Raw genomic sequence first — 19,042 nt, forward strand, 5'->3', positions numbered from 1 at the left:
AGGCAACGTTTGGTTTCGGCCCGAAATGTTGCCCATTTCCTTCGCTCCATAGATGCTGCTGCACCCGCTGAGTTTCTCCAGCATTTGTGTGTACCTTGGATCATCATTCTGTATTAACTGCAACCAATGAGCTTGTTCACTCCTGGTCACTGGGTGGAATGGCAGTGGTTTCATTTTTTTTTAAAGTTAGAGACACAGCGTGGAAACAGGCCCTTCGGCCCACCGAGTCCACACACCGACCAGCGATTCCCGCTCACCAACACTATCCTACACACACACACGGGACAATTTTTACATTTACACCAAGCCAATTAACCTGCAAACCTGCACGTCTTTGGAGTGTGGGAGGAAACTGAAGTTCTCGGAGAAAACCCACGCGGTCACGGGGAGAACGTACAAACTCCGTACATAGAAACATAGAAAGTAGGTGCAGGAGTAGGCCATTCGGCCCTTCGAGCCTGCACCGCCATTCAATATGATCATGGCTGATCATCCAACTCAGTATCCTGTACCTGCCTTCTCTCCATACCCCCTGATCCCTTTAGCCACAAGGGCCACATCTACAGACAGCACCTGTAGTTTTGGCTAATATTTAGGCTATTAATTTATTTAATTTGTTTATTACATAGTTTACAGGCCTGATATGCTTTTGTTCCATTGTCCGAATATGACACAGAAAACATAGAAAAACAGGTACAGGAGTTCAAGTCCAAGTTTGTCACATGCACCATAACCATATAACAATTACAGCACGGAAACAGGCCATCTCGGCCCTTCTAGTCCGTGCCGAACACCATAAGGATCAGTGAAATGAATTTCACTGGAGTGCAATTCACTGTAATGGAGTAGGCCATTCGGCCCTTCGAGCCAGCACCGCCATTCAATATGATCATGGCTGATCATCCGAAATCAGTATCCAGTTTCTGGTTTCTCCCCATATCCCTTGATTCCGTTAGCCCTAAGAGCTAAATCTAATTCTCTCTCGACAACATCCAGTAAATTGGCCTCCACTGCCTTCTGTGGCGGATTTCCACTGAGGCAGAGAAGTGAACCTCCCCCCCCCCCCCCCTCCACCCCACCCTCTCCCAACCCACAAAATAGACTGGACAAATAGGTTTGAGAAACGTCTTGCATGGAATCAGAATTTTTCCGTTCAAAACTTTTATTGGGATTTTCTGAAAAATGGGCACAAGGAAAGAGAAATCATACAGACATGTACAAAATTAAACACTCTTTGTCATGTAGTGACTGCGCAAACAAATTGGGAACGAGCCTGAAAAAACCAGAACGGCAGAGTAGCATACAAGTGTCGGACAAAACATATGCGCCTACAGGCGACGGGGAGAGCTGGCTTGTAAACGGGGTATTACATCGCATAGACTAGAACTAGCAGACGGCGTTGAGGATCGGCCCGAATAACAGCAGCATCTCGACTTTACAAACACGCTCCGATCTTACTTTGGTCAGAAGATCAACCTGTGGCAAATAAAGATCGCCAAGTGCAGTGGAATGCGAAGGGAAGGGGGTTGTGGTGACAAGATTACTGCGAATGATCATTGTAAAAAGGAGCTGATTTTTACAGGACAAAGCTCGATTCTAATGTCCCAGAACTTAAGGCATATTCTCGTTTGAAAACATCGAGTGACTCATCTATGATAGGAGACAGCGTTCGACAGTACAATGCGCACACACACACACACTGGGGTAACCAACATTATTTCATAAACCTAACTAAAAATACTTTCCCAATGATAGACACAAAATGCTGGAGTAGCTCTGCGGGACAGGCAGCATCTCTGGAGAAAATGGTTTCGGGTCGAGACCCTTCTTCACACTGAATGTCTATGCTGCCTGACCCGCTGAGTTACTCCAGCATTCTGAATCCATCTTCTGTATAAACCAGTGTCTGCAGTTCCTTCCCGCGTCGTGTAATATTGGATCAGTCAAGAGGGGTGAATCTTTAGAGCCAATTACTTTCACGTTTCAGAAATGCATGCACATTTTTTTTTCTCCGACCCCCCCCCCTCCAAAAAAGAAAGCAGGCAACCGTAACACATTGTTGTATCAAAATATTTAATAAATATTAATTTCCAAAATGTATTGCCAGGAGCAACAGTAAGGTGCCCCCGCATGTTCATATAACACTAATGTCAAAAGACGCAAGAAAACATGACCAAGATTTCACCGACGAGATCACCTTGTTGGTTTAAGAGCCTTCCCTTCCCAGAGCCCGGCACAAGTGTTTAATCCAGAGCTCCCGAATTCCTTAGGGAGGGCACGTCTGTGTGACGAGAATCCACGCGGTGATCTCATTGCCGAAATCTACCATTCAAGCATTCAACAGCTAGCTTAATTAATAGAAGACTTCCTAAATGCAAGTATGTTATCACAAAAATCAAATCTACAAAGTGGTTCAATATTATATCCTAGGAGAAGAATGATTGGGATTTACAAAAACAATGTCGCTGTGCTGTGAGCTCAAATACACTATCTAGGAGATATACCATTTTTTTTTTCCATTTTTAATTTTTTTTTTTAAAGTACATGCAACCACTCACACATCAGATACACAAAAAGTAAATAGGTTAATTTGTTCCCTTACATTTTGTATTTTGTCGCAGGCTTCTCCCGCCCCGTCACTCCAATGTTTTAAAGTCTTAAGCAGCATTTAATCAAAAGCATTCTAGACTAATGCTCTCCGCATGCCTCCCGAATGTTGCGTACGGGGGGGGGGGGGGGGGGGGGGGGGGAGTTCTTGGCCAAAAAAAAAAAAAAAGCTTGTAGTGATACGATAGAAATTGATCCAAAATGTTTGACATTGTACGAAGACAGTTCCAAGGCACGTGGCCAGTTCTAGTGTTAAAAAATAATCTATTCTGCAAATGGAGCACACCTCGAATTTGGCATGTAAGCAACATCACTGAAACACACAGGAAAGATTCAACAAAAGAAAAAAAATAGGGAGCCGTAAAGCTTACAAAGCTATCGAAAACCTTCAACTCTAAACATACATATAAATAAAAGGAATGGTATTTAAGGCTCTTGATTACTTAAGTTATTAAATCAAATATACACAGTGATTAATTAAAAAAAAGTATTTACATTTTATACAAAAAAGAAAAATCATAAACACTTGGCCTCTTATTAAATTCTTCATTTGAACAGCATCTTGACGACTTCCCCCCCCCCCCCGCCCCTCTCAAACAAAAAAAGTATCATCTTGGATTTCGATGATTGCTGCTGCTGCGGTCTCCAGCATCAAAGGCACTTTCAAAAATACAGAACTAAGACTAACAAAGTCAAAACCTACTGTACATAACTTAACAATACTGAGAAAACTTTTAAGCCAGTAAAAAATAAATAAAAAGTTCACCATCTTTAAATTAAGTCGGGGGGGGGGAGGGAGAGGGGACAAACGGCTGCACTAGATTGGGGTCTTTGCAGGGGGGAGTGGAATTGTGATTAGACTGGATTAACTGCAACTTGGTTCACAAAGCAAAGGGCTGCAACTGGAACTGAACGCACACCGGGGCCCTCGACTAGTTTTGCATAGATGTGAGATGCAGCGCTGGTTGTTTAAGACAAACGTAGCAATGCCCAGTGTCAGTGGAAGTCAGTGGGGGACTCGACTGGAAAGCACACAGGGGCGGGGAGGGGAGTTTACTTTTGCAGACAATACCCGCTACATAACATCACACAACAAGTTGGGAGCCGTGAGCGAGCCTTCAGGGGGAAGCAACAAGGCCGTGTTATTAAATAGCGCTGCGTCGCCGACTGCTATACAATATACTCCATGTGACTCAAGCTCTGCGCACTTTCCAAGTCTCTGTTGTCTTGCTTGTTTGTCCAGTTGGGGTTTTTGGTCGGAGTGCCCTGCACAGCCTTCTCGTCCCGGTCCACCAGCGTGTAGGCGGACTGCTTGGAAAACCTGGCCTTCTGCTGGTGCTTGTCCGCGTCCGTCTCCTCCAGGTCGGAGTTGTGCGTCCTTATTTTGGCAATTTTACAGTTTTTGTTGTCGTAGTCCTTGCCGGCGGGGGCCGCGGCGGGCCCCACGTGCTTCTCGATGGGGTTCTTGATCTGGTGGAGCTGCTCGCGCACGTTGTTGGTGGTGTCGTCCGCCGGCGTGGGCGTGGGGCTGGCGGGCTTGCGGCGCCTCCGGATCCACCAGAAGAACAGCATGACGAAGCAGCAGATCCACACTACCGTGATCACCGAGCTCAGCAGCGGCACCAGGAAATCTGCTGGGGGACCAAACAAGGGCAGACACAGTGAATTCACAGAAAACTCCTTACAGGTCTCCTTACTCCTTACAGTGTCAAATAGGTCAGGAGGACACATTATTACGCGATGAGGAAAAAACTTTTTCACCCAGAAAGTTGTGAGTCTGTGGAATTCTCTGCCGCAATGGGCAGCGGAGGCCAATTCGCTGGATGTTTTCAAGGCGAGAGTTAAGGGCCTGTCCCACTTTGACGACACAATTCACAACCTTTTTTTACTCGTAGACATTTTTCATCAGGCTAGAAAAACGCCTCGACCTACTTGATGCCAAGAGTACCTACGACTAGCATCACGGCCTGCTACGACCTCCTACGACCTCGTGACGACCACGCTGCGAGTACAAGTCAAGGGCAAACTCGGCAGAGGTCGTGAAAGTGGGACAGGCCCTTTAGATTTAGCTCTTCGGGCTAACGGAATCAAGGGATATGGGGAGAAAGCAGGAACGGGGTACCGATTGTGGGCGATCAGCCATGATCATATGGAATGGTGGTGCTGGCCCGAAGGGCTGAAAGGCCTACTCCTGCACCTATTTTTCCATGTTTCTAACAATGCTGAATACAAGATTTAACGGTCTGCTCCTTATGCCAGTTTACCCTCTAAACAAAAGAGCAGATTTTTAAGTTCGTTTAGTTTAGAGAGACAACATGGAAACAGCCACTTCGGCCCACCGGTTCCGCGCCAACCAACGACCCCCACACATTAACACCACCCTACATACACTAGGGACAATTTACACATACACCAAAGCCAATTAACCTACAAACATGCACGTCTTTGGAGTGTGGGAGGAAACCGGAGCACCCGGGGAAAACCCACGCAGGTCACGGGAACAAACTCCGTACAGACAGCGTGCAGTAGTCGGGATCAAACCCGGGTCTCTGGCGCTGTTAGGCCACCCAGTGCATTGGCCATTCCGGTTGAATGCACGGAGCTTTTTACCCCCGGGTAAGAGGGATCGAGGAGGATAAACCAAACCCAACAGAACAGTCTCTCTCGCCTCCGTTTTATGGCACAGAAACATAGGAAATGGGTGCAGGAGTAGGCCATTCGGCCCTTCGAGCCAGCACCGCCATTCAATGTGATCATGGCTGATCATCCGGCATCGGTACCCTGTTCCTGCCTTCTCCCCCCCACCGGTAGAGTTGCTGCCTTACAGCGAATGCAGTGCCGGAGACCCGGGTTCGATCCTGACTACGGGTGCTGTCTGTACGGAGTTTGTACGTTCTCCCCGTGACCTGCGTGGGCTTACTCAGAGATCTTCGGTTTCCTCCCACACTCCAAAGTCTTACAGGTTTGTAGGTTAATTGGCTTGGTATAAATGTAAAAATTGTCCCTAGTGGGTGTAGCATAGTGTTAGCGTGCGGGGATCGCTGGTCGGCGCGGAACCGGTGGGCCGAAGGGCCTGTTTCCGCGCTGCATCTCTAAACTAATCTAATCCCTCGATTGATAATGGCGACGCTCACCTGGCTTGAGCGGTTCGTGCAAGGTCTGTACGCGGACTTCTGCGATCGCCGCCAGAATCGTGTTGTTCCCGTCGCGTTTACTGATGACGTCAGTGATTCTCTCCGTCAAATCCTTGATCGGATTAGTTCCCTGCTGCAAATTTTCCACCGACTGAGGAAGGGGGGGGGGGGGGGGGGGGGGGGGAAGACAAAAATGCACGGGTTAGACAACCGGAAGAGGTCAAGAAGGCATCCATTTTGATATTTGTAGCGGCGAGGGGATTGAAGCTTACTATCGCCACGTTGATCTCGTTGGCAGACTGGGTCTGCTCGCAGACCAGGTAGAGCGAATATTCCACCGACAGGTTGCGCAGAATCTGCAGGTTGCGCAGCTCCACACAGATCTGTTCGATAGTTACACCCTGGAACAACATCGAAGCAACACGTAAGAACAGGCAGGTCGATAGAGCCAGCAGACACACACATTGACCCACCTCACAAATCAACCCATCATGCGTCACTGTGGCGCTGTGGTAGAGTCGTTGCCTTACAGCGAATGCAGCGCCGGAGACACGGGTTCGATCCCGACTACGGGCGCTGTCTGTACGGAGTTTGTACGTTCTCCCCGTGGGTTTTCTTCAAGATAATAGAATAGACAATAGGTGCAGGAGTAGGCCATTCGGCCCTTCGAGCCCGCACCGCCATTCAATGTGATCACGGCTGATCATCCCCAATCAGTACCCCGTTCCTGCCTTCTCCCCATATCCCACGACTCCGCTATCTTTAAGAGCCCTATCTAGCTCTCTCTTGAAAGCATCCAGAGAACCCGCCTCCACCGCCCTCTGAGGCAGAGAATTCCACAGACTCACCACTCGGTGAGAAAAAGTGTTTCCTCGTCTCCGTTCGTCGGTGTCCTCCCACACTCCAAAGACGTACAGGTTTGTAGGTTAATTGGCTTGGTATAAATGTCAATTGACCATAGTCTGTGTAGGAGAGTGTTAATGTGTAGGGAATTAAACTAAACTCTGGAGTTTAGAAGGATGAGAGAGCATCTTATTGAAACACAAGACTATTAAGGGTTTGGACACGCAAGAGGCAGGAAACATGTTCCCGATGTTGGGGGAGTCCAGAACCAGGGGCCACAGTTTAAGAATAAGGAGTAAGCCATTTAGAAAGGAGACGAGGAAACACTTTTTCCACACAAAGAGTGGTGAGTCTGTGGAATTCTCTGCCTCAGAGGGCGGTGGAGGCCGGTTCTCTGGATACTTTCAAGTGAGAGTTAGATAGGGTACTTAAAGATAGCGGAGTCAGGGGATATGGGGAGAAGGCAGGAACGGGGGACTGATTGGGGATGATCAGCCATGATCACATTGAATGGCGGTGCTGGCTCGAAGGGCCGAATGGCACCTATTGTCTATCGCTGGTCAGCACGCATTCGGTGGGCCGAAGGGCCTGTTTCCACGCTGTACCTCTAAACTAAACTCTCACACGCTGCAGCTTAACAGGCCAGTAAAGGCACTTCATAAATAAAGTCATTGATAAAGACAAAGGACTTACCTGCCGCAACATCTCCTTGTTCACAGTCAGCGTGATCTTGGCACAGGTGCTGTCCAGGTAGTCGGTGTTGGGCTGGCAGGGGTGTTTGGTGGCCGGGCGACTGGAGGTACACTCCCCCTGGCCCACGCACGGCGGCACGAAGCAGTGGTCCTCCCGCACGGGCAGGCACGTCTGCCACGCCGGGCACTCTCCCGCGCCGCGGCCTTTCCCTCGCACCTGGCACGACTTCGGGCCGCACCACATCTGGGACAAAACGCAACCAAACAAAGTCGTCAGCCACTTGCTTGCCCTCCAGTCAGCGGCAAGAGTCACATGCGGCAACAATCCACCCGGGTACCGATACGGGATCAAGGGACAGCATCTGCAGACGCTGGTTTACACCAAAGAGAAGACACGGTCTGAAGAAGGGTCTCGACCCAAAACATCGCCAATTCCTTCTATCCAGAGATGCTGCCTGTCCCGCTGAGTTACTCCTGTACTCTAGTGTTACAGAGAAACATAGAAAATAGGTGCAGGAGTTTTGAGCCTGCACCGCCATTCAATATGATCATGGCTGATCATCCAACTCAGTATCCTGCACCTGCCTTCACTCCATACCCCCTGATCCCTTTAGCCACATCTAACTCCCTCTTAAATATAGCCAATGAGCTGGCCTCTTTACGGCACTAGAGGCCCGGGTTCGATCCTGACTACGGGTGCTGTCTGTACGGAGTTTGTACATTCCCTCCCTGAGCTGCGTGGGTTTTCTCCGAGATCCTTGCTTCCCCCCCCCCCACCCACACTCAAAAGACGTACAGGTTTGTAGGTTAATTGGCTTGGTATAAATGTAAATTTGTGCGTCTGTGTCTGTGTGTGTGCGAGATAGTGTTAGTGTGCGGGGATCGCTGGTCGGCGCTGACTCAGCAGGCCGGAGGGCCTGTTTCCGCGATGTACCTCGAACGAAAAAGGACTGAGTGAATGATGAGAGACCACTCAAACTGGCCTCCACACCCCCAACAGGGAGGCAGCTGAACAACCTGACATCCGAAAGGACGGAAGACAAACACAAATATGCATTTCAATGGATACTTGAAACTCCAGAATCCGAGAGCAAAAATTCTCAGCTGGCAACAAGTGCTTTGTCCGTGTGGAATATGGGCCAAGTATTCACAAACTAAACGGGCTGATTAGCTGCCGTCTTTGTTGCAATTCTGTTTTAGTTCCGAATCATGCTTTCAATTTCCAGTTTCCCCCCCCCCCGACCATAATACATGCCTGGTTTTAACAGCAGCTGCTACTGTTTCCTGTCCTGTAACTGTTCGCTAAGAGGAAGCAGTGAGTATGAATGGCCCCTTATCCCATGGGGAAAGTAGTGACTTTCCACAGGGAGTAATGGCTTTAGACTGGAGATACAGTGCGGGAACGGGCTCTTCGGCCCACCGATTCAGCGCTGACCAGCGATCGTCCCATAAACTGACACCATCCTACACAAACACACACAGGGGACAATTTACAATTTTTACCCAAGCCAATTAACCTACTAGCTTGCACGTCTTTGGAGTGCGGGAGGAACCTAGAGAAAACCCCACGCAGGTCACGGGGAGAGAACGTACAAACACCGTAACGATAGCGGCCAGAACCAAACTCTGGCGCTGTGCCACCGTGCCGCAGATCAAGGGGATGTGGAGAGGACATCTCTACTGGTGGGAGATTCTGGGGCCAGAGACCTAGGAGGAATCTCTTTAGACAGAGGGTGATGAATCTGGAATTCGTTGCCACAAACTGTGGTGGAGGCCAAGTCATGGGGTATTTTTTAAAGCGAAGATTGATAATGCCCCCTGTCCCACTTAGGAAACCTGAACGGAAACCTCTGGAGACTTTGCGCCCCACCCAAGGTTTCCTTGCGGTTCCCGGAGGTTTTTGTCAGTCTCCCTAATGGTCGGAAGTGGTTTCCGCTTCTTCTATGTTCCGGCGACTATTTCAAAAAATTCGAAACCGGCCGCGACTAAAAATAGGTTGCCGTTTTAAAAATCGGTCATTTTTTAGTCAAAGCCGGTTGTGATGAGAGTTGAAGGTGGCTGCCGGAGGTTGCAGGTGGTTGCCGGAGGTTGCAGGTGGTTGCCGGAGGTTGCCGGAGGTTGCCGGAGGTTGCAGGTGGTTGCCGGAGGTTGCAGATGGTTGCCGGAGGTTGCAGATGGTTGCCGGAGGTTGCAGATGGTTGCCGGAGGTTGCAGATGGTTGCCGGAGGTTGCAGGTGGTTGCCGGAGGTTGCAGGTGGTTGCAGGTGGTTGCAGGTGGTTGCCGGTGGTTGCAGATAGTTGCCGGAGGTTGCAGATAGTTGCCGGAGGTTGCAGGTAGTGGAAGGTAAGACCTGCAACCACCTTCAACTGACAAAAACCTCCGGGAACCGCACGGAAACCTTGGGTGGGGCGCAAAGTCTCCAGAGGTTTCCGTTCAGGTTTCCCAAGTGGGACAGGGGCATAAGTCGTAATCAGTACGGGTGTCAATGGTTATGGGGAGAAGGCAAGAGAATGAGGTTGTGCGAGGAAAAATAGATCAGGCATGATGAAATGGTGGAGTAGACTCGATGGGCCGAATGGCCTAGTTCTCATCCCATGTCTCGTGAAACTATACAAATTGCTGCCTCACATCGCCAGAGAGGGTTCAATCCCTACTACAGGCGCTGAGTTTGTACATTTCTCCCCCCCCCCCCCCCGTGACCCGTGTGGGGTTTCTCCGGGTGCTCTGGTTCCCCCCCCCCCCCACCCCCACCCCCCCCCACACACACTCCAAAGGCGTACAGGTTTGTAGATTTATTGGTCTAATTGTAAATTGAGCCCAGTGTTTTTTTTAAAGGCTTTGTGGACCTCACAGCTGCATGTGATACTGTCTGGCTGGGTGGACTACACATGAAGCTTCTGGAAACCATCCCAGACAAGCACATGGTGAGCTTCATCGTGGAGATGTTGAGCCAACCACAGCTTCAGGCTACACACCAGCCACGGGCAATGCAGCAAGGGCGAGGAGACGCAAGAACAGCGTCACTCAGGGCTCAGTACTGGCACCAATGCTGCTCAACATCTACATCCATGACCTGCCTGCAACACAGTCCAGGCCCTTCTTCAGATGCTGGTTTACACCGAAGATAGACACACAAAATGCTGGAGTAATTCAGCGGGACAGGCAGCATCTATGGAGAGAAGGAATGGGTGACGTTTCGGGTCGGGTCCGAAGAAGGGTCTTGACCCGAAACGCCACCCATTCCTTCTCTCCAGGGATGCTGCCTGTCCCGCTGAATTACTGCAGCATCTTGTCTATCTGTAGTTCCTTATTACTACTAATGGTATATCTGATCTGTATGGATAGCATGCAAGTCAAAACTTTTCACTGTACCTTGGTAGGTGTGACAGTAAAAAAAATACCTTAAACCCACCCTAACTGCTCCATTAGTAGTGACCTAAAGATTCATCGAAACATGGAAAATAGGTGCAGGAGTAGGCCATTCGGCCCTTCGAGCCTGCACCGCCATTCAATATGATCATGGCTGATCATCCAACTCAGTATCCTGTACATGCCTTCTCTCCATACCCCCTGATCCCTTTAGCCACAAGGGCCACATCTAACTCCCTCTTAAATATAGCCAATGAACTGGCCTCAACTACCTTCTGTGGCAGAGATTCCAGAGATGACCTGGCCATCCTACTGAGTAAGCCATCCTGGGAAGCAGCAGAAGAGGGCCGGCCTCTCTGAAGACATCGACACCCTGGCTTCATACCTGAGGAACTGGCACCTCAAGCTCAGCGTGGGTAAGACAACATCGTCAATGTCCCACCTCAACAACAGGGAAGCGACCCGCGAGATGAACGTCATGGTGGATACCGCCCGGTTACGGTCCCAGCCCGTCCCCACGTATCTCGGTGCGAAGCTCGACAGAACGCTGTCGTTCAAACCACACCTGGAAGGTGCCAAGGCAAAGACAAGCGCCCGTGCCGCACTGATTCGCCGCGTAGCCGGCACCACATGGGGAGCCGCGACGAAGACACTGCGCATGTCCACAGTGGCCCTGGTGTTCTCAGCCGCCGAGTACTGCGCCCTAGTCTGGTGCCGTAGCCCTCGCGCCAAGAAGCTGGATGCTGCCCTCAACAGCGCCCAGCGGACTGTCTCCGGATGCCTACGAGCCACCCCAGTAAACCAACTGCCCGTCCCCGCTGGCATCGCCCCAGCCAACATCAGACGAGAAGCAGCCACGCTGGCCCTCTCTCGAAAGGCACAGACCAGTGAATCCCACCTCCTCCATCAGACCGTCACAGAGACACCACGACGTGCGCGCCTCAAGTCACGGCGCCCCTTTGCCACGCAAGCCCAAGAGCTGCTCTGCACAACACCGGCTGACGCTTCTAAGGCCGCCTGGGTCAAGACGAGATGGAGAGACCAGTGGAAGTCAGCGGAACCATCTAGGCTACACCAGTACATCAATGACCCCATGGACGTCCCTGGCCAGGACCTGCCCCGAAAGCAGTGGACAACCCTCAACCGCTTGAGGACAGGCATCGGACGCTATGGAGTAGCGATGAAGAGGTGGGGCCTCGTGGACAGCGAGCGCCTCCTGCGAGTGTGTGGGGACCCAACACAGACAGTGGAGCACATCGTCACCAGTTGCCCCAAACACCGGCCACCGAATGGTGAACGAGCGCTGATTGGCCTGGACGATGACACGTTGGCCTGGCTCACCTCAACGGAGCTGCAGGTCTAAAAGACATACGACAGAAGAAGAGGCGTGTGTCTGTCTCTGTCTGTCTCTGTGTGTCTGTGTGTGTGTGTGTGTGTGTGTGTGTGTGTGTGTGTGTGTGTGTGTGTGTGTGTGTGTGTGTCTGTGTGTGTGTGTGTGTGTGTGTGTGTGTGTGTGTGTGTGTGTGTGTGTGTGTGTGTGTGTGTGTCTGTGTGTCTGTGTGTGTGTAGGATAGTGTAAGTGTGCGGGGATGGCTGGTTGACGCGGACTCAGTGGGCTGAAGGGCCCGTTTGCACGCTGTATCTCCAAACTAAAAACTAGACTAAACAGTAGTCCTTGGTTGCGAGAAGCATCCAGCCTGTAATGACCACTTGGGATGATGTTTGGGTCAAATCCCATCTCACAGAACTACAGTGGCAACAAGCCCAGCCTGTCCGACCTGCCTTCCAAGTATAAGCATTGCATTCCAGATGTTGGCGGAGAAAGCCTTCTGTAAATTGTTTCATAACATCTGTTCTGAGACGACCAGTAGTGTCTACAATATTCCAGATGTGAACTTTCAACTCCCAGTATGATTGTAGCAAAACCTCCCTGCTCTTGCATTCAGCTCTCTCAACATGCAGATTTTATTAGCCTGAACAGTTTACTGGATCTGCATTGCAGCCTTTTATAGGGTCGTGGAGTCTTATGCCCCTGTCCCACTTAGGAAACCTGAACGGAAACCTCTGGAGACTTTGCACCCCACCCAATGTTTCCGTGCGGTTCCCGGAGGTTGCAGGTGGTGGAAGCAGGTAGGGAGACTGACAAAAACCTCCGGGAACCGCACGGAAACCTTGGGTGGGGCGCAAAGTCTCCAGAGGTTTCCGTTCAGGTTTCCTAAGTGGGACAGGGGCATTAAGAGTGGAAACAGGTCCTTAGGCCCAACGTGTCCCACCTTGCATTAGGACACCCAAGTGCCTCGGCATCTTGAGGCTTTCAAGATACAGCGTGGAAACAGGCCCTTCGGCCCACCGAGTCCGCGCCGACCAGCGATCACCCCGTACACTAGCACTATCCTATACGCTAGGGGCAATTTGCAATATTTTACCGATGCCATTTAACCTGCAAACCCACAGGTCTCTGGAGAGTGGGAGAAGCCCGGGGCACCTGGAGAAAATCCACGCAGTAAAAGGTGAACGTACAGACAGCGCCCATAGTCGGGATTGAACGGGAGTATCTGGCGCTGTAAGGCAGCAACTCTACCGCTGTGGCATGATGCCGCCCTTGAATCTCCACTCTAGAATCTTGCTATGTAATATAGAATGGCACACGATCAGGCCCTTTGGCCCAGAATGTCCCTGCTAACTTGACGGAAACTTTTCGTGATCCATATCCCTGTACATCTCTGTGCCCGTCTAAAAGCATCTTAGACATGGTGTTCACGGTTTGATCTGCCATTTCCCCCCCCAAGCAAATTGGCCAATGCTGCACACACCCTCACACTAACCCTCGCCTTCCTTTGTTCTCTGCATTCCTTTCACACGTTATATCAGCACGGAGGTGGCGTAGCGGTAGAGTTGTTGCCTCACCGCGCCAGAGACCCGGGGTCAATCCTCGTTACGGGTGCTGTCTGTACGGAGTTTGCACGCTGTCCCCGTGACCTGCTTGGGGTTTTCCCCCGCATGCTCCGGTTTCCTCCCGCACTCCAAAGACATACAAGTTTGTAGAGCAATTGGCTTTGATCCAAATTGTAAATAATCCCTCGTGTGCACGACAGCGCTGGTGTACGGGGAGATCACTGGTCTGCGCGGACTCGGTGGGCCGAAGGGCCTGTTTCCACGTTGCATCTCAAAACTAAAAAAATCTTTCATTATTCGGTAGGTTTGAATGAATTCCCCCCCCACCCCCCCCCAACCCACATTTAAATTTGTCCCATTTTAATTTCCATTTGTAGACACAAAGCTGGAGTAACTCAGCGGGACAGGCTGCATCTCTGGAGAGAGGGAATGGGTGACGTTTTGGGTCGAGACCCTTCTTCAGACTCAGTCTCAGACTCAGTCTGAAGAAGGGTCTCGGCCTGCAACGTCACCCATTCCTTTTCTCCAGAGATGCTGCCTGTCCCGCTGAATTACTCCAGCATTGTGTCTATCGTCGGTGTAAACCAGCATCTGCAGTTCCTTCCTACACATTAGAATTCATTTACTTTTACTTCAGGTACATCTTGCAGGTCTCGTACCTTTGTACACGCAATCCTGCCATTGTGACATTGGCACCCGTTGCAGTCCTCTTCCCACTTGGCTCCATGCGACACAACGCTATCCTTCAGGATGCAAGCTCTTCCGGTAACTGGAGGGGAGAACAAACCAAAATTAAGGGAAATGGCAAGAAAACGCGTCTGGAAATTCCGCATGCCAAGATTCAGTCGCACAGCCGCCAACCCATACACCACATCACCCCTTGCACACATTGCTGCGGTCAAACTCAAAGCCCTCGTCACCGCAAAAGTAACATGCTTAAACCAAACTAATCTCCTGGTTGCTAAACACCAACCCCCCCCCCCCCCCCCATCCCATTCCCACACTGACCTTCCTGTCCTGGGCCTCCTCCATTGCTAGAATGAGGCCCAGCACAAATTGGAGGAACAGCACCTCATATTTCGCTTGGGCAGCTTACACCCCAGCAGTATGAATATTGACTTCTCTCTCCCTTGCTTACCCTCTCTCTCCATCCCTCTCCCTTCCCAGTTCTCCAACCAGTCAGACTGTCCCCTTGATACTATTTTATCTGTTTGCTTTGTCGTCACCTTCTCCTCGCTAACAATTATCTCCTCGACATTTTCCTTGATCCTCATCTCTTTTGATGTCTCCTTTTCACACCTTACACTTCCTTATATCTGTGTCTCCCTCTCCCCTGACTCTCAGTCTGAAGAAGTGTCACCACCCGAAACGTCGCCTACTCCTTTTCTCCAAAGATGCTGCCTGACCCTCCGAGTTATTCCAGTTTTTTGTGTCCATCTGCAGCTCCTGGCTACACTATAATCTTCACAACATCTACTCGCCTTGGCACTAACATTAAAAACTTTTGAATTTCTTTAATGACTTTGGATCTTGGATCAAAATGTTCCTTTCCCCCCCCCCCATCCTTTGATCAAAGGGACAAAGGAGGGGGCTGTGAAGAAACCATTCAACTCAATCAGTAGCCTTTGTATGCAGACATTTCCTGCCGTAACCATTTGACCACCTTCAACTCATTGTTCCCTCTCCCAGGAGAAATTGACTTGACCAAAGCAACTTAAACACTTCAACCAGATCACACACACACTTCTCAGCCCCCCCCCACCCCCTGGGTGTTAAGCATTCAATTGATTACATTGTTTTTAAAGAAGTGGGTTTACCTTCTTGACACCTGAAGCCACTTTGCCCAGGTGGGCAAATACATCGAAAGCCATTGATTTCATCCACACAGGTGGCTCCATAGGCACAAGGTGAGGACTGGCATTCATTGATGTCTGAAACACAGTCGTTGCACAACTATTAAACAAGACACTCAAACACAACAACTCATTGCATTGCACAATAGTGTTATGTGGAGATACACAATCTTATAACCCAGCGGTGTGAATATTGAAAGGAAGGAACTGCAGATGCTGGTTTCAACCAAAGATAGACGCAAAATGCTGGAGTAACTGAGCGGGACGGTCAGCGTCCGAGTCTGAGGAAGGGTCTCGACCCGGAACGTCACCCACCCCTTCTCTACAGAAGGTAGACGAAAATGCTGGAGAAACTCAGCGGGTGAGGCAGCATCTATGGAGCGAAGGAATAGGTGACGTTTCGGGTCGAGACCCTTCTTCAGACTTGTTCCACTAAGGCGACTCTTTCAGCGACTGCCAGGGATTAGTTTTAATGAAATTCACTTACGGCAGCAAAAATTGTCGCCACAGTCGCCTGTAGTTGCCCAAAAAATCGCCCCTAACTCAGGTCAGGCGGCATTTCTCGAGAACATGGATAGGTGACGTTTTGAAACACAGAAAATAAGTGCAGGAGTACCCCATTTAGCCCTTCGAACCAGCAATTTGATCATGGCTGAACATCCAAAACCATTACCCCATTCCTGCTTTCTCCCCATATTTTGTTAGCCCCAAGAGCCATGTCTAACTACCTATGGAATACAAGATTAGGGTTGAGACCCTTCGTCAGTCTGAACCAGCATCTGCTGTTCCTTGTTTTAGCTAAACAAACATCTAGTAAGCTAAACCAGGATCATTTTGAACACAGTTCTTTCCTGCTTAAGGTAGGAATGATTGCCACTTGGAACACTATAGTAATGATCTACTACAATGGCTTACCCCTTAAGAATAAGGGATAAGCCATTTAGAACGGAGACGAGGAAACACTTTCTCAGAGAGTGGTGAGTCTGTGGAATTCTCTACCTCAGAGGGCGGTTCTCTGGATGCTTTCAAGAGAGAGCTAGATAGGGCTCTTAAAAATAGCGGAGTCAGGGGATATGGAGAGAAGGCAGGAACGGGGTACTGATTGGGGATGATCAGCCATGATCATATTGAATTGCGGTGTTGGCTCGAAGGGCCGAATGGCCTACTCCTGCACCTATTGTCTATAATGCTACCCGAAATGCAGAATCTTCGGACTCCAGCACTGTGTGGAGCCCTTTTGCTGATCAACCAGCATGTGCAGTTCTTTGTTTATGCATAATCCATATCCTTCTGAAGCGTCTGAAGAAGGGATTCGGCCCGAAACGTTGCCTATTTCCTTCGCTCCATAGATGCTGCCTCACCCGCTGAGTTTCACCAGCATTTTCTTGCCTCCCTCCATATCCATGTGCCTATCCAAAAGCCTCTTAAACGCCACAACCGTATCTGCCTCCACCACCACTCCTGGCAACGTGTTCCAGGCACCCACCACCTTAAAACCTGCCCTGTGCACCTTTAAACCTTGCCCCTCGGAGCTCAAAGACACAAAATGCTCCAATTAGGCAGCATCTGTGAGGAGAAACCAAATTAAGGCCCCAGTTTTAACGAACTGTCCTTAAAATCTGCTGCTTCACTTAAGCATTGCCACATTGTTTTCAAAATTTTAAAATCTCATTGTGGTCGGGACTTTCACTTTAATCCCAGTAATCAGGCAGCATTTCTGGAAGGGAACTATCGTTAAACTTCATCTAAATTAACACTTATAACAAATGTTCCCCCTGCAAGCTTTAAACAAAAAAAAAAAGAGACTTAATGATCCAAATGCATTCCCAAGCTAAGAACAATAAATAAACTTGTAGACCTGATAAAAAAATCTACCAGACACAGGAGGAGGTGGGGGTGCGGGCAGCGGTGGAGTGAGGGAAGAGAGAACCTTGCTGTTTTTCCTGGGTGAGGCACATACAATTAAAACGCTCAAGGCACTTTCTCTTGATTCCCAGTTATTAGTGAACTTCAAATGCATTTACAGCAAGCACAAGAGGATTTTTTTTTGGTGAGGGGGAGGGGAAGGCACTGAAAATAATTAAAAGTAATGATCTTAAGAAAACAGGCCCTTCGGCCCACCGAGTCCATGCTGACCACCGATTACCTGTGCACACCAGTTACCAGGTCATAAGGAATAGGAGTCGAATTAGGCCATTCGGCCCATCGAATCTACTCTGCCATTCAATCATGGCCGATCTATCTCTCTCTCCTAACCCCCATTCTCCTGCCTTCTCCCCATAACCTGACACCCGTACTAATCAAGAATCTATCTATTGTTTTTAAGAAGGAACTGCAGATGCTGGAAAATCGAAGATACACAAAAATGCTGGAGAAACTCAGCGGGTGCAGCAGCATCTATGGAGCGAGGGAAATAGGCAACGTTTCTGGCCGAAACCCTTCTGTGGCAAAGAATTCCACAGATTCACCACCCTCTGTCTAAAGAAATTCCTCCTCATCTCCTTCCTGAAAGAACGTCCTTTAATTCTGAGGTTGTGACCTCTAGTCCTAGACTCTCCCCACTAGAGGCAACATCCTCTCCACATCCACTCTATCCAAGCCCTTGTTTCGTTATCCCAGTCTCACTTCCCCATTTTCATATCGATACCCGATAAACTGTGGGGAATTTACAGGGGGCTAACAAACCTGCAACCCCCGCAGGTCTTTGGGACTTGGAAGAAGGTCGGAGCAAACCCAGATGGTCACAGGGAGAACGTGCAAACTCCACACAGACAGCACCCGAGGTCAGGATTGAACCCGGGTTTCTGGCACTGTGAGGCAACAAATCTGCCGCTGCACCTAGTGCCACCCTAATGTGTGATGCATGGCATTAAACCCAACTGGAACTTTATTTTGAATGCTTCCATAATCTAGACTGATAGTCAAGTTACCAGTTTACACCCCAGCGGTATGAACATTGACTTCTTAAATTTCAGGTAGTCCTTGCTTTCTCTCTCCTTCCCCTCCCCAGCTCTCCCACAGCCCACTGTCTCCGCCTCTTCCTTTCTTCATCCCCCCCCCCCCAGAACATCAGTCTGAATAAGGGTCTCGACCCGAAACGTCACCTGTTCCTTCGCTCCACAGATGCTGCCTCACCCACTGAGTTTCTCCAGCATTTTTATCCACCTCTAGTTACCAGAGTTTAAATGCAGAATGAACTGCAGATGCTGGTTTATACCAAAGATAGACACAAAGTGCTGGAGTAACTCAGCGCGGGGTCAGGCAGCATCTTTTCACCTTCAGAAGGGTCTCGCCGTGCAAACCTCACCCACCCTTTATCTCCAGAGATGCCGCATGACCTGCTGAATTACTCCAGCACATTGCCTATTTTAACCAGAGTTTAAAATTTGTTTTTAAACTCTGATGAGATGTGACTGAAGCAGGTTTACCCATTTTTACGCCAGTCAGCTTTCAGAGTTGCAAACTTGTTTTTGTATGATTAAACTCGGGGCAGGTCCACAGTGGTGTCATAAATCAAACCAGCATGTGTCAACTCAAACACACCCCAAAAGCCTCCTCTACAAACACACTGACTGGGAAACAGCAGAGCCTAGAGTTCACAGCTTAGACTTAAAGCCCTGTCCCACGGTACTAGTTCATTCCAAGAGC

General features: G+C 49.6%; 1 protein-coding gene across 2 annotated transcripts in view; it reads right to left on the reverse strand.

Moving 5' to 3' along the window:
* Positions 1 to 1,111: 1,111 nt before the first annotated feature.
* Positions 1,112 to 19,042, reverse strand: part of jag1 (jagged canonical Notch ligand 1) — a 93,658-nt gene continuing 75,727 nt past the window's right edge. Inside the window, exons 21-26 of one of the 2 annotated variants that reach the window (XM_033026262.1) lie at positions 15,359 to 15,472; positions 14,201 to 14,310; positions 7,278 to 7,520; positions 6,014 to 6,142; positions 5,742 to 5,892; positions 1,112 to 4,238 (exon numbers count right to left, since the gene is read on the reverse strand). In XM_033026262.1, coding sequence (XP_032882153.1) covers positions 3,778 to 4,238; positions 5,742 to 5,892; positions 6,014 to 6,142; positions 7,278 to 7,520; positions 14,201 to 14,310; positions 15,359 to 15,472 — 1,208 coding nt within the window. In that variant the 3' untranslated portion in view covers positions 1,112 to 3,777. Of the gene's footprint in view, positions 4,242 to 5,741; positions 5,893 to 6,013; positions 6,143 to 7,277; positions 7,521 to 14,200; positions 14,311 to 15,358; positions 15,473 to 19,042 lie in introns of both variants that reach the window. The other variant, XM_033026261.1, reaches the window with a different exon arrangement.

Source organism: Amblyraja radiata, chromosome 8 (genome assembly GCF_010909765.2).
Source record: "Amblyraja radiata isolate CabotCenter1 chromosome 8, sAmbRad1.1.pri, whole genome shotgun sequence".
NCBI lineage: Eukaryota > Metazoa > Chordata > Chondrichthyes > Rajiformes > Rajidae > Amblyraja > Amblyraja radiata.